This window comes from Dendrobates tinctorius, unplaced genomic scaffold (genome assembly GCF_039654945.1).
Source record: "Dendrobates tinctorius isolate UK_male_01 unplaced genomic scaffold, ASM3965494v1 ptg000485l, whole genome shotgun sequence".
Lineage (NCBI taxonomy): Eukaryota > Metazoa > Chordata > Amphibia > Anura > Dendrobatidae > Dendrobates > Dendrobates tinctorius.
In genome coordinates this window covers 462,634-477,530 of record NW_027362146.1, presented here as the reverse complement: position 1 = coordinate 477,530, position 14,897 = coordinate 462,634, and the positions used below count along the sequence as shown (strand labels likewise).

The 14,897-nt window shown below is 47.7% G+C and overlaps 1 protein-coding gene across 1 annotated transcript in view; it reads left to right on the top strand.

Annotated features, from left to right (window-relative positions):
- The window catches only part of LOC141077984 (uncharacterized), a 47,395-nt gene extending 32,713 nt beyond the window's left edge, over nucleotides 1-14,682 (top strand). Inside the window, exon 2 of the mRNA XM_073564777.1 lies at nucleotides 13,604-14,682. Within this exon, the coding sequence (XP_073420878.1) occupies nucleotides 13,604-14,615 (1,012 nt within the window). The 3' untranslated portion in view covers nucleotides 14,616-14,682. The remainder of the gene's footprint in view (nucleotides 1-13,603) is intronic.
- Nucleotides 14,683-14,897: the final 215 nt, after the last annotated feature.

Below are 14,897 nucleotides of genomic sequence, written 5' to 3'. Positions count from 1 at the left end.
CATGTGTCGCTCTCCATGCAGGTGCTGTGACTATCACACAGCGCTACACACTCAGCTGATTATCGGGAGCGCTCCAGCACACTGAGTCCTGAACACTCTGAGGCCCCTGATCATGTGACCCCTGACTCCTCCCCTCCTGTGACCTCATCACAGGTCCTGTGTGCACAGAGCAGTCATAGGCAACGGCGGCGCAGTCATGACAGTTCCCCCCCTTTACGTCTCCTCCTTCTGAGATTGGCCAAGAATCTGTCCATGATGCGAGGAGCATCAACATTCTTAAGCGATTCCCAAGACCTCTCCTCAGGCCCGAACCCTCTCCAATCAATGAGAAAAAAAGTCTTTCCCCTATCCTTTTTCATGGCCAAAATATCCATCACTTCGAAGACGTCATCGTCCCCTACTGGCTGAGGAACAACGGGAGGCGCAGGACAGAACTGTTATGAGTTCATTTTCTCCTTCACCTTTGATGTCTGATGAACTCCCTCTGCTGGTGAAAGGAGGTAGTGAAATTGATTTGGATGGGAAGAACCTGTCATCTGAACAGGTGGAGTGTGATTGGACATCTGGAATCTCTGAGTGGATATAAGGCAGCCGATGCCCTGCAGGGTTGCTGGTGATCCTTTCTGCTCTGAGCTCTTGCATCCAGTTTAGTTCCTGTCTACTAAAGCTAAGCTTTTGCTCTGCAATTATTCCATGAGATTTTGTCTGGTTTACTTAGTGTTTGTGTTCAGCCAGCCCTTGCTGGGACTGGCTGAACTCCATTTTTGTCTCTGATCAGTTGATCTCTTTGCTCTGTTTTCAGAATATACCTAAGTGCTGATATAGTGATTTTGAAGTCTAGCGACTTCAGGGCCTTTTTTCCTATCAGACGGTTGGGACATTTTTGGTAGGGTTTTTGTGGATTGCAGCCAGCATCTTTTCTGTCCTATCCTATCTAGTTAGTTGGGCCCCATCGTTTGTTCAGCCTGTCTTTCTGCCTGTGTTTGTGTTTTCATCTGTTTTCACCATCAATACTTGTTGGGGTGTTGTGAGTTCATTTTCCCCTCCGTCACTGAGGCCTGGTGAACTCCCTATTCTAGTGAAGGAAGGTAGTGAGCCTGATTATCAGGCACCTGGGACTAATGAAGACGATTGGCTGAGTGGAGTCACTGACTGGATTTAAGGCAGCCTACGCCCTTTCTGCCCTGCGGGTGATTTCTCTGTGGACTCTTGGACACCAGTCTGATTCCTGCTCTCCTTAAGCTAAGTTTTCTGTTTTGCCTTTTTGCATCTAAGATTTGTTTTTGTTTTTCTTGCTTTTTGGATTCTGCCACTCCCTGCTGGAGTGTGCAGTGTTCCGTGAGCTCTGTCTTCTGAAAGTACCTGAGTGCTGATTTAGTTTTTGAAGCTTAGTTGCTTCAGGGCCATTTTTTATCAGCTTGTTGGCTTTTGTCTCTGATAGGGTTTTGGCAGATTGCAGACAGCAGCCTTCCTATCCGTTCCTATCTAGGTAGTTTTTGGGCCCCGTCTTTGCTCAGCCTGTCTTTCTGTCTGTGTAAGTGTTTTCATCTTGCTTCACCGTCATTATATGTGGGGGGCTGCCTATTGCTTTGGGGTCTGCTCTGGGGCAGTTAGATTTCCCCTTTCCTTCTTTAGGCCTATGTATCTCTCCGGCTGTGATCGAGGGGTCTAGGTCATCGTAGGAACCCCCCACGGCTACTGCTAGTTGTGTTGATAGGTTCAGGGGTCTGCAATCTGATAGTTGCCAACTTCTCTGTTTTTCAGGACTTAGCTAGCATTTCTGTTTTTGCCTCCTACGGTGACTCAATCACAACATTGGGGGCTGTCTATTGCTTTGGGGTCTGCTCTGGGGCAGTTTAGATTTCCCCTTTCTTTTTTTAGGCTTATTTAGTTCTCCGGCTGTGACGAGAGGTCTAGGACCACCGTAGGAACTCCCCACGGCTACTGTTAGTTGTTGTGAATAGGATCAGGGGTCTGCAATCCGCTAGCTACCAACCTCTCCGGTTTTCTGGACTTAGCTTGTATTTTTGTTTTTTCCTCCTCCGGTGACTCATTCATAACACAGAACTGATTGAGGATGACCGGTTTCAGGAGCGAGATATGGAAGACGTTATGGACCCGGAGTGAAGCAGGCAGCCTCAATCTGTAGGCCGTATTGTTGATGCGTCCAAGAATCTCGAAGGGACCTATGTACTGGGGGCCCAATTTATACGAAGGGATTTTCAAGCGGATGTGCTTGGTCGACAGCCAGACCTTGTCTCCTGGATGGTATGGTGGGAGATCCCTCCGCCTCTTGTCGGCATGTTTTTTCATCCCGGCCGCAGCTTGTATAAGAGCCTCTTTGGTCTTCCTCCAGACCTGGGAAAACTCTTGGGAGAGGGCACCGGCGGCGGGTACGCCGGAGGATGAAGATAATGGAAGAGGCACACCTGGATTCTGACCAGAGACCACAAAAATGGATACCTGGTGGTGGATTCATTGGAGTGATTGTTATGGGCAAACTCTGCCCATGGAAGAAGATCGACCCAATTGTCACGATGAGCGTTAGAGAAGTTCCACAGGTAGGAGGTCAAGACTTGGTTGACCCGTTCGACTTGCCCGTTGGTCTGTGGATGCTAAGCAGAAGAGAAATCCAGGGATATGCCCAAGAGTTTACAGAGTGCTCTCCAGAAGCAGGAGGTAAACTGTACCCCGCGGTCAGACAAGATTCGCTGAGGAAATCCGTGTTATCTGAAAATCTGATGAATGTAAATTTTAGCCAATTTAGAAGCTGTGGGCAAGCCGGGTAACGGGACAAAATGGGCCATCTTGGAAAACCGATCGACTACCACCAGAACAGTCGTGCATCCAGAAGAGCGGGGTAAGTCGGTTACAAAATCCATGGTGATATGTTGCCAAGGAGCTTCGGGAACAGGCAACGGCAGAAGAAGGCCGGAGGACAAGCTTCTAGGTACCTTGTTCCTGGCGCAAATTGAGCAGGAGGCCATGAAGTCTGACACATCTTGGCATAGAGAAGGCCACCAGTAATAACGGGAAACCAGCACAAGGGTCTTCTTGATGCCGACATGTCCAGCGATCTTGGAGGAGTGGCCCCAGCGTAGTACTTCTGCCCTTTTGTCTTGCGGGATGAGGGTCTTGCCAGGCGGCACGGAATCAAGATTCACAGGAGCTACCGTGATAACTCGGGCAGGATCGATAACATGCGACGGAGCCTCCTCCACTTCGGGTGACTGCAGGGACCGGGAGAGAGCATCTGTTTTGGTATTTTTGTCACCGGGTAGGAAGTGGAGCTCAAAGTCGAAGTGAGAGAAAAACAATGACCACCTGGCTTGTCTGTAGTTAAGTCTTTGAGCCGACTGGAGGTAGGCCAAGTTTTTGTGGTCAGTGAATATGGTGAAGGGATGGACCACCCCTTTCAGGAGATAACGCCACTCCTCCAGCGCCATCTTTATGGCCAGCAACTCCCGATCCCCAATCATGTAGTTACACTCTGTGGGTGAAAATGACTTGGAGATGAACCCGCACGGAGTCAAGCGCCCTTTTGGGAAAGAATCGCCCCTGCCCCAGTAGAAGATGCATCTACCTCGAAGACAAAGGGCTTGCCGACCTCTGGCCGATGCAAAACCGGATCCGTAGCAAAGGCCCGCTTCAGGGTGAAAAATGCATCTTCAGCTTCCGAGGGCCAGATGTTCGGTCTTGCTCCCTTCCGGGTAAGGGCAACAATAGGCTTGGTTAAAGCAGAGAAGTGCGGGATGAATTGCCTATAGTAATTTGCGAAGCCCAAAAACCGTTGAATGGCCTTCACTCCGGCAGGTCGTGGCCATTTGAGCACCGCGGACAATTTCTCTGGGTTCATTCGCAACCCCGAGTCCGTGATGATATACCCCAAGAAGGGTAGGGAGGTCTGCTCAAACAGGCATTTCTCCAACTTGGCATAAAGTTGATTCTCCCGCAAGCGTTGCAAGACCAGGCGAACACTCCTCCTGTGAGAGGGTAGGTCTGATGAAAAGATGAGGATGTCATCTAAATACACCACGAGGCACGAGTAGTATAGAAGATCCCGGAAAACGTTGTTAGCAAATTCTTGGAAGACCGCTGGGGCGTTACAAAGTCCAGAGGGCATGACCAAATATTCATAATGGCCATCCCACGTGTTGAAGGCGGTCTTCCACTCATCTCCAGCACGTATTCGGACCAAATTGTAGGCCCCCCGTAGATCCAGTTTGGTAAAGATCCGGGCACCAGGCAGGCGGTCATCAGTTCGGGGATAAGTGGTAGAGGATACCTATTCTTGACCATGATGTTATTTAAGCCTCGGTAGTCAATGCAAGGTTGAAGGGATCCATCCTTCTTACGAACAAATAAAAACTCGGCCCCTGCTGGAGATGACGACTTCCGGATAAAGCCCCTGGCCAAGTTTTCCTGGATGTACTCCGACATGGCTGAGGTTTCTGCAGGTGACAACGGGTGTATTCTTCCCCTGGGAGGAGAAGTTCCAGGAACTAGCTCAATTGAGCAATCGCAGGCCCGATGCGGAGGAAGGGTCTCAGCTTCCTTCTTGTTGAAGACATCCGCAAATGAATGGTAGGCCACGGGAAGCCCCGGAAGGTCTGCGGGCACTTGGTGCAGACTGATTCGGGTAACAAGCAGCAGACAACGTTCTTGGCAAGCGTGACCCCAGCGGAGGACTTCCCCGGAGCGCCAAGCAAGGACTGGCTCATGCGACCTGAGCCAGGGCAGGTCAAGGAGCAGAGCGTGAGACAAATTAGGCAAAACATAAAAAGCAATTCTCTTCCGGTGAAGAGCTCCGATATGCATTTCCAGCTCGAGAGTGACCGTGGTGACGGGAACAGGTAACGGCTTGCCATCCACCGAGGTGATCACAAGCGGCTCTTCAAGGGTGATGACAGGAATCCGGAACTTGTCCACCTTTTCCATCCGAATGAAGTTGCCCGCCGCACCCGAGTCCACATATGCCTCCACAGATCTACGCTCCCAACCTAGGAGAATTAAAGCTGAGATGGTAAGGGGTAGAGAGGGAACAGAGTCACCTAGGAAGGCCTCTCTTACCTGGCCTAGGCAGAGGAGTTTCCCGGCCTCTCAGGACAGGAACGCAGGAAGTGGTTGGTTCCACCACAATAGAGGCATAAACCTTGCCGTAACCTTTCCCTGCGCCGCAGCACTGATAGCTTAACGCGATCCACCTGCATGGGCTCCGGGGCAGAACTACTGGCAGGCTTGAACGAACGAGGACTGGGGGCAGGATTGAACCTAGACGGGCCTCTCTCCCTGACTGTCTCGCGGGAGCGTTCCTGGAACCGCAAGTCAATATGAGTAGCCAGGGATATAAGGTCCTCTAAAGAGGTGGGGGTGTCCCGACCAGCAAGCTCGTCCTTGATTTTCCCCGAAAGCCCCCTCCAAAAGGCCCCTACCTATGCCTCATTATTCCACCTGAGCTCTGAGGCCAGGGTCCGGAAGCGGATAGTGAACTGTCCCACGGTAAGAGTTCCCTGTCGGAGATTGAAAAGGGACTCCGTGGTGGAGGCCAGACGCCCGGGCTCGTCAAAGACCCGGCGGAAAGTATCCAGAAAGTCATGTAGGCTGGATACCACCGGATCATCTCGCTCCCACAGGGGGTTCACCCATGCCAAGGCCTCCCCCTCGAGATGGGACACGATAAATGCCACCTTAGCCCTATCAGACGGGTATTGCTGGGGCAGCAGCTCAAAATGTAGGTGGCACTGGTTAAGAAACCCCCGGCATAATTTGGGATCCCCGCTATACCTAGGAAGCATCCCCAAACGTGGCGGTGGGTGAGGTGCAGGGTCGCTGGGCGGGATCAGAGGCCGCTGTGGACGACTGCAGGGACTGCAAACGGTCATCAACAGATGAAATGTAATTTAGAATATGGGACTGAGTATCACGCTGCTGCGCAAGCTCCTGCTGGAGTCCCACGAGCAGAGGGACGCTCCCTGGATCGGAGGTTTGAATGGCGGATAACCGAGTGTCCATGGACTTCATAAAAGCCATAATCCGGGTTTGGTTCTCCTGCAAAAAGAGTAGTTCCTTTTGGGTGGCTGCCGAGGCACCAGCGGGGTCCATGGCCTGATTATACTGTTATGTGTAGCAAGAGTGTACCCTCTGGGTCACGGTACCGGGATCCCTGGGGTGAGTTGGCCAGGTGGTGCCGACCCCTATACAGGGACCATCAGGAGCAGGCCCGAAGGAGTCGAATACCGTGACAGCTGATACCAAGAGGGGCGGCCCAGGTGCGGGTGAGACAGACAAGGCAGAGCGACTGGAGTCAGGAGTGACCGGAGTCAGGAGTGACCGGAGCCAGGAGCAACAGGGGTCAGGAGCGACAGGAATCAGGAGTAAGCAGAGTCAGGAGTAACCGAAGTCAGGAGCGACAGGAGTCAGGAGCGACTGGAGACAGGAGTGACAGGAGTCAGGAGTGACTGTAGACAGGAGTGACCAGACGGGGTCAGAATACCGTACGGAAGGCACACGATAATCAAGCGCCTCCATGAGGGAGGAGCCGCCTGATATACCCTGTGCTGGAGCTTGATTGGTGATTGCTCCACATGGGGTGGTGCAGAAGGGGTTAAGTGAGGAGAAGGGCGCGCGCCCACGGCCTAAGGTGCATACCTGGAGCAGGACAGGAAGAGGAACCCTCGTGCTGAATCCCCCGGGCTGCAGGATGGGAGGCTGAGGGTGTCGTGCGGCGGCCATAGCGGTAAGCGGGGATCCGAGGGGGAACCCTGGCAGCAGCAGCAGCAAGAAGAGCGGGACCCGGTGAGATAGGTGACACCGGCCCTGACCTGACAGGCGGCGCCGGTACTGGCGGCGCAGGCATGACAAGATCGCTCTCCACAGCGTCTCCAGACTCTGTCATGTCTGTCACATGTGCTCAGTGTGAACCTGCTTTCATCTGTGAAGAGCACAGGGCGCCAGTGGTGAATTTGCCAATCTTGGTGTTCTGTGGCAAATGCCAAGCGTCCTGTACGGTGTTGGGCTGTGAGCACAACCCCCATCTGTGGATGTCACGCCCTCAGACCATCCTAATGGAGTCATTTTCTAACCTTTTGTGCAGACACATGAACATTTGTGGCCTGCTGAAGATCATTTTGCAGGGCTCTGGCAGTGCTCCTCCTGTTCCTCCTTGCACAAAGGTGGAGGCAGTGGTCATGCTGCTGGGTTGTTGCCCACATACTGCCCCCTCCACGTCTCCTGGTGTGCTGGCCTGTCTCCTGGTAGCGCCTCCAGCCTCTGGACACTACGCTGACAGACACAGCAAACCTTCTTGCCACAGCTCGCATGGATGTGCCATCCTGGATGAGCTGCACTACCTGAGCCACTTGTGTGGGTTGTAGGGGCCGTCTCATGCTACCACGAGTGTGAAAGCACAACCGACATTCAAAAGTGACCAAAACATCAGCCAGAAAGCATTGATACTGAGATGTGGTCCCCACCTGCAGAACTACTCCTTTATTGAGGGTGTCTTGATAAATGCCAATAATTTCCATCTGTTGTCTATTCCATTTGCACAACAGCATGTGAAATTTATTGTCAATCAGTGTTGCTTCCTAAGTGGACCGTTTGATTTCACAGAAGTTTGATTTACTTGGAGTTATAGTCTGTTGTTTAAGTGTTCCCTTTATTTTTTTGAACAGTGTATATAGATAGAGATATTTTTTTTTCTTAAGGTTGGAGGGTCCAATTCCAGCTATTGCTGTGGGATCTGTGATTTCTATCTACTCCACTGTGTACAGGATAATAGAGTATAATAAAGTAGTTATGGACGTGACGTAACTAACATTGTGCAGTGACTCTGCTTTCCATATAGTGACAGATATTTCTTGTTGCTGAAACTGTGATTTTTTTTTTCCCACTTTAAACCTTTTTTAAACCCCTCTGATCAGTGCGATCACACAACATACAAGCCTCTGATGGCTCCGGTGATGCCCTGTACTACTGTAGTGCCGTGTATCATCACTGCCTGTCAGTGTAATACTAACGGCCCCATACACATGAGATCAGAGTTGGCTGAACGGACATTTGGCAGACGGCGATCTCTCCTGACTCCCCCATATACACAAATATTCCAGCTTTCCTGTGGTCTGTATGAGAGAGTCGCCTCCAGACTCCTCTAGAGGAGGGTTATCTACAGGAAGAGCATACAGATTATCCTCTGAAATTCAGGATGTCAGATCCTTCTCTGCCCTGACATCATCTGTCGGGAGGCCCCCAAATACATTATATGGTCGGCCAAACTCCCCGAAATCAGTGCTTTCATGGAATTTTAGTCTAATGTGTATGGGGGCGTTATAAGGTAACTTATTGGACGCTGCCTCTGGCCCGGCCTAATAGACCTTCATACATTGCAGCCCAGACCCCATTATTAGCCATGTAAGTATCGTAGTAACTAGGCCGCCCCATACTATCGAGTACTTGGAGGCGGGGGGCATTCAGCCAAACACTGTCACACCTTAGGTGTCATGTTTGCTTTTCAGGGTTTTTGTTAAAGCCTCATCTGTGCCGTCCCTGCGGTGTACATCTATGTTCTGGGGCACAAAAAGATTCATTTCTTTTTAATAAATGTTTAACATGTGATAAATTATAAAATGTGTCTTCTGATTTTTTCTTCTTACAAGAATTGTTGGAGCCAATTTTCTTTAGAAACATTTTAATATCGGCTTTTTCTGGAGTTTTTCTTGTAATATAGGAAAGCCTAAGGCCAGAAATAAACCCCATAAATCACTGTACATGGAGACTTTGGGATCAGATCATTTCTGTCCACGTTGATTGTGGAAGCAAAAGATCTTTTTTAAAGCCTCAAACTTCTGGGTGTGACTCAGAGCTGAGATCTAACATGATAGAAGATTCCAGTGCGGGGAAGACGGGAAACCTTCATATAGACGGCCGGTGGGGATGGAGGCAGTGACCGACTCTGGCCAAATCTGTCTCTAGAGCCGCAGTAGAAGATGAAGATGTCGTCCTCATCATGAAGGAGTTATTTCTCATGTCGCGTGTAATGAATCTCTCCTGCAGTATTGCTAATGCCGATTCCAGTGTCGGTAATGAGACGAGAATTAGCGTTATGGAAGATGAGTCTATGAGGAACGTGTTCAGCTGCCGACTCCGAGGAGGAAACTGCTTGTTGTCTGTGGCCTAAATATATAGGTTTTATTAGTAGATGTCAGGGGAGAAAACTAAACCCTGTAAGATAATAAATCTCATATGTTTCCCTTATTATCTCCAGTAATTGTATTATTACACAGGATTCTTATGATGTTACATCGGATCATCTTCTTCTCATTCAGGTCTCTACAATATCGGATCCTCTCAGTGAAGATCTTCTACAAAAGAGAATTTTCCTGATTTACCCATCAAGGATGGATATGGACAGAGACAAGATGGCGGAGAGGATGTTACACCTCACCCTAGAGATCCTCTTCCGTCTCACTGGAGAGGTGAGAGATTCTGATGACGTCACATTACATCATTCTTATCTATGGGAATAACAGATGGACAGAACTGGAGAGGTGAGGACTCTGGAAATGTCTGTAGTGAGATTTATTAATGTGTCTCTCCATAACCAGGATTACACAGTGGTGAAGAAGACCTCTAGTGACCGCTGTCAGGACCCTGTGTCTGAGGGATGGGGAAGACCCCTGAGCCCAATCACGGGGCCTCCACCTCACCCCCTGATCCATGAGGACATCAATGAGCAGAAGATCCTAGAACTCATCTACAAGATGATTGAGCTGCTGACTGGAGAGGTGACACTGCTGGGAATGCTGGGACATTATACAGTAACACTATGAAGGGATCGGGGGATGACGGTATCATTGTATGTGTCAGGTTCCTATAAGGTGTCAGGATGTCGCTGTCTATTTCTCCATGGAGGAGTGGGAGTATTTAGAAGGACACAGAGATCTGTACAAGAACGTCATAATGGAGGTTCCCCAGTCCCTCACATCACCAGGTAATAGACAGGACTAAATACACACGGCCTATAATTATCTGTATGTAGAGAATGAATTCAGTCCCTGTATGTGTTTCCTCCAGATCTATCCAGTAAGAGGACAACACCAGAGAGATGTCCCCGTCCTCTTCTTCCACAGGACTGTAACCAAGACGATCCCAGTGCTCCTCAGGATCATCAGGTAGATGGAGAGAAGGTGTCAGGAGATCTCCCCTATGATGTGTAGATGGCTGTGAAGGTCTTGTGCTCAGTCTTGTTTTATCCACCAGTATTATATGTTTTATACTTGTATAATGAGAACGGTGGAGATGGCAGGATTAGAGCTGATCATAGATGGGACTTCTCCATCTGTCTGTGACTTTTACAATGTTTGTTTCAGGGTGAAGATCTGACCCATATTAATACTACAGAGACATATGTGAGAGATGATGAGCGGTGTAAAGAGGAGATTCCCACATATGACCACCCAGGTGAGTAGTAACCACTGAATGCAGAGAAGTCACAGATTCCTCTCAGTCACCGGATGTGGCTGCTTTATCGGTGGTGTAGTCCGGCCGTATTACCATGATCACCATTTTGCCTCTAGACCACAACATTCTCCTCCACCCAAAACTGTTCAAATGACTTTGAGCATTGAAAGCCCTTTTCTATAGAACTTACAACCTGGAGGATCCACCTACTCCCTGGGATTAGGAGACGCTGACCATTACCTGCCCAGATCTGTAAACTATAAAGCCAAATGACAGCGTACGTAGAATGTGCTGGCTAGTTAGAAAATCACTTGATGAAAAATATTATACTGGGCCTGTAATAGAAAGCGGAGGGTAATGATGCTGTTGGCTTCCTAGAATCCTGAGATCTAATTTCAGGGCTGAAATCTCATATCCTGAGATCTTGATACCGAGATCTCCATCTGCGCATGCGCCGCCCCCCAGCAGCCATGTTCACGGAGTCCACCGCACAGGAGGAAACCACGGACATGCGAGGGGCTCTGGACTATCACGAAAAGTCGGCAGAGTCCCCCCCGCAGCGGCGGACACTTCAGGCAGCAGCAGCGGTGGACACCCCGAGCAGCGGCAGCGGAGGCGGCCACCTTGGGCAGCAGCGGACACCCCAGGCAGCAGTACCAGGCACCCCAGCAGCCCCAAACACTCGCAGCTGCGCACTGCACATCGGACACCCCCTCATCCCACCCTGTGGCCTGCAGCATCACCCCACTCCTGCCTCCTCCAGCAGCGACCCTGGGACCCCGCTTCACCACAGCAATAAGACGCATGGATTATAAGAAGCACCACCGTGTTATTAAAAAAAAATTCCTATTTTTCTCCTCAAAATTTGAGGTGCGTCTTATAATCCTGAGCGTCTTATTATCCAAAAAATACGGTAACATGTTTTTTTATTCTAGTTCTTTTTGTACAGGTTCATTTTGTATGGTAGTCTGATGATGGTGGGATCGGCCTGCCTCACTTATGTGAGTCTGCAACTACCTGGTAGCCTTTAAAATAAGGTCTCCATTACCTCTGCCAAATGGCTGAGATCCAAATTTAAGACACATCAGCTCTGCACTATTATAAAAAGTTCTCTATGAATATTTAATATTTCTTCTTGAAACTCATCTGATGGAAAATATTGGCCCTTACGATAGTTTAGATTGCCAAGAGCCACCGAGCCCCATACTCTAATTACCCAGAGAGTTTTCACCAGGATAATAGGAAACAAATGGACCTTACAAATTATTCTCCAATGTCTCTTCAATCCAATAATCCCCTATATATGGTTGTACACTACTCTCTGGGCACATGGTAGGGTTAAGAAAGGAAGGAGCGCCATTTAGCTATTCGTACACAGATCTTGATGGAATAGTTTGCAGACACGATGTATTGGGAGCACTGTTAGTGATCACCTGGCAGATCCAAAGATGGCCACCATGAGAAGGCTTGGCTCCATCTACTCTATTTTCCAGATCCCATGATTGCCTTGCTCATCATCCCTTAACCCCTCTTCATGGATCTGGACTTACACAGAGACCCCTAGGCTTGGGCCATGGTGTTACCTGCTACTCTGTGGAGTGAGATGGCAAGAAGAATAGTCAGGTAGTTGGTCATAACCAGGAGGGCAGAGAAAGTACAAATTCAGAAGACACAAGTGTAGTCAGTAAGCGGGCTGGGATTACACCAGGAAACAAATACACCAGCTGAGCACAGAGGACTGAACCAGAGGAGAACAAGGCTGTATCTGGCAGATTCCGGGAATAGGCTTCAAGCTTTAGTAGGGTTTGGTGCCTTCTAATTGGCTTAAGCAGGTAGCAGATTGCTACCAGATTGCTGGACAGCACACAAACCCATACTGCCAGGCTGGATGAAACTACTGGTCTCAGGCACCCTAATCTTAGTGGCTGGACAGAGCCAGCGCCACCCAGAGCTTCTGGTTTCGATGTCTCTTCTATTACCAGCAACGCCTGCACCATAAATAAGGCGCTGCTTGGTGATGGAACCAAACATCGCAGGAGCAGATTCCAGGGGAGAGGGGACACACCATCTGCAGATGCCCTAATATAACACAATTACAGGAAACTAAAGCAGTAGAAATCCCCATAAAGTGACTCCATTATGGAAAATATAACCCTCAGTGAATTATTCTATGGGAGTAGTGACACTTTCCAGAAATTAGCTCGCACTGGATGTTGCAACATGAAAATTGCACATTTGCCATTTTATTACCCAGCACATAATGCCCAGATTGTGCTCCAGGAAACACACACCGTAAATTAAGTGGGTTCTTCTCACTATAGTAATGCCACATATATGGATGCTAAATATGGTTTGGGCGCACTACAAGGCTCAGAAGAGAGTGGATATTTGACTTTGGGAGAGCGGATATTGCTGGATTGGTTTATGGAAGCCATGTTGCTTTTCAAGAGCTTTTGAGCCACAAATATTGTGGAAACCTTTTGATTTTTCCTCTGACAGATGATGGACCTTAGTGGTGTCTTGTCTTTCCGTGAGATGAGTAGAAGTTTTATTGGTATAATTTTCACATATATAACATTGTTGGCTTTTTATTCCATGTTTGGGAAGCAGAATGAACAAACCATTGAACACCATGATGCACTGGTTCATGCTATGAGGCTTTCGATTAGACTGTGAACTCTCATTGTCTTGGTGAATAATTCAATATTTTTAAAAAGCTTGTATTTTTTATGGACAGCTTAAGTAGAAATGTCCAAAAGTATAAAATTTGAAGATATTGTATTCAAAATTATTATTTGGTTTTATTTTTAGCAGATGATTGCACCAGGAGATTAGAGGGAACGCTCACATCTTCAATTTTTAAATCTGATGATCTTGAGATCCTACAAGATACAACTGAAGTGACTGCCATTACTCCAGATATACCATCATCCCTTCATAGCAAAGATCTGTCATCTGATCCTGTGAAACAGGTCCCATGTTTTAGTTCATTACCAACTACTAAGGAAAATCAAAGTCACAATATAAGCATTAAGAAATTAATTGATTTTAAAGGAAAGGAGCCATTTTCAGATTCAGAATATGGAAATAGTTTTCTTGAAAAGACTTTTCGTAAACATGAAAAAATTCACATAACAGAGAATAGATTTTCTTGTTCAGAATGTGGGAAATGTTTTACTCAGAATTCACATCTTGCTACACATGAGAGAATTCACACAGCAGAGAAGCCATATTCATGTTCAGAATGTGGGAAATGTTTTAGCCAGAAAGCAAATTTGGTTAGGCACCAAAGAACTCACACAGGGGAGAAGCCTTTTTCCTGTTCAGAATGTGGGAAATGTTTTAAACGGAAATCACATTTCGTTAACCACCACAGAACTCACACAGGGGAGACGCCTTTTTCATGTTCAGAATGTGGGAAATGTTTTATACAAAAATGTAATCTTGATATACATCTAAAAATTCACACAGGGGAGAAGCCTTTTTCATGTTTAGAATGTGGGAAATGTTTTATCCAGAAATCAGATTTGGTTAGGCACCAAATAACTCACACAGGTGAGAAGCCTTTTTCCTGTTCAGAATGTGGGAAATGTTTTATCCAGAAATCAGATTTGGTTAAGCACCAGAGATCTCACACAGGGGAGAAGCCTTTTTCATGTTCAGAATGTTGGACATGTTTTATCCGGAAATCAGATTTGGTTAGGCACCAAATAACTCACACAGGTGAGAAGCCTTTTTCCTGTTCAGAATGTGGGAAATGTTTTATCCAGAAATCAGATTTGGTTAAGCACCAGAGAACTCACACAGGGGAGAAGCCTTTTTCATGTTCAGAATGTTGGACATGTTTTATCCGGAAATCAGATTTGGTTAGGCACAAAATAATTCACACAGGTGAGAAGCCTTTTTCCTGTTCAGAATGTGGGAAATGTTTTATCCAGAAATCAGATTTGGTTAAGCACCAGAGAACTCACACAGGGGAGAAGCCTTTTTCCTGTTCAGAATGTGGGAAATGTTTTGCAGATAGATCACATTTTGTTACTCACCAGAGAACTCACACAGGGGAGAAGCCTTTTTCCTGTTCAGAATGTGGGAAATGTTTTGTGATGAAATCATCTCTTCTTAGTCACCAAAAAACTCTCACAGGGGAGAAACCTTAATCATGTTCTTAATGTGGGAAATGTTTTCTACTGGAATCAACTCTTAATAAACATCAGGGAAGTCATACGGGGAGAAGCTTTTTTCATGTTCAAAATGTTGGAAATATTTTAGCTCAAAATTGTATCTTCTTAAAGGTGTTGACTAGTGTTGAGCGACTTTTGTTTTTTTAGGGTCGAGTTTCGTTTCATGAAACCCAACTTTTCAAAAAGTCGGTTCGAGCAAAATCGGCCGACTATAGGGAAAAGTCGGGGTCGTCCCGAAACACGAAACCCAATGTAAGT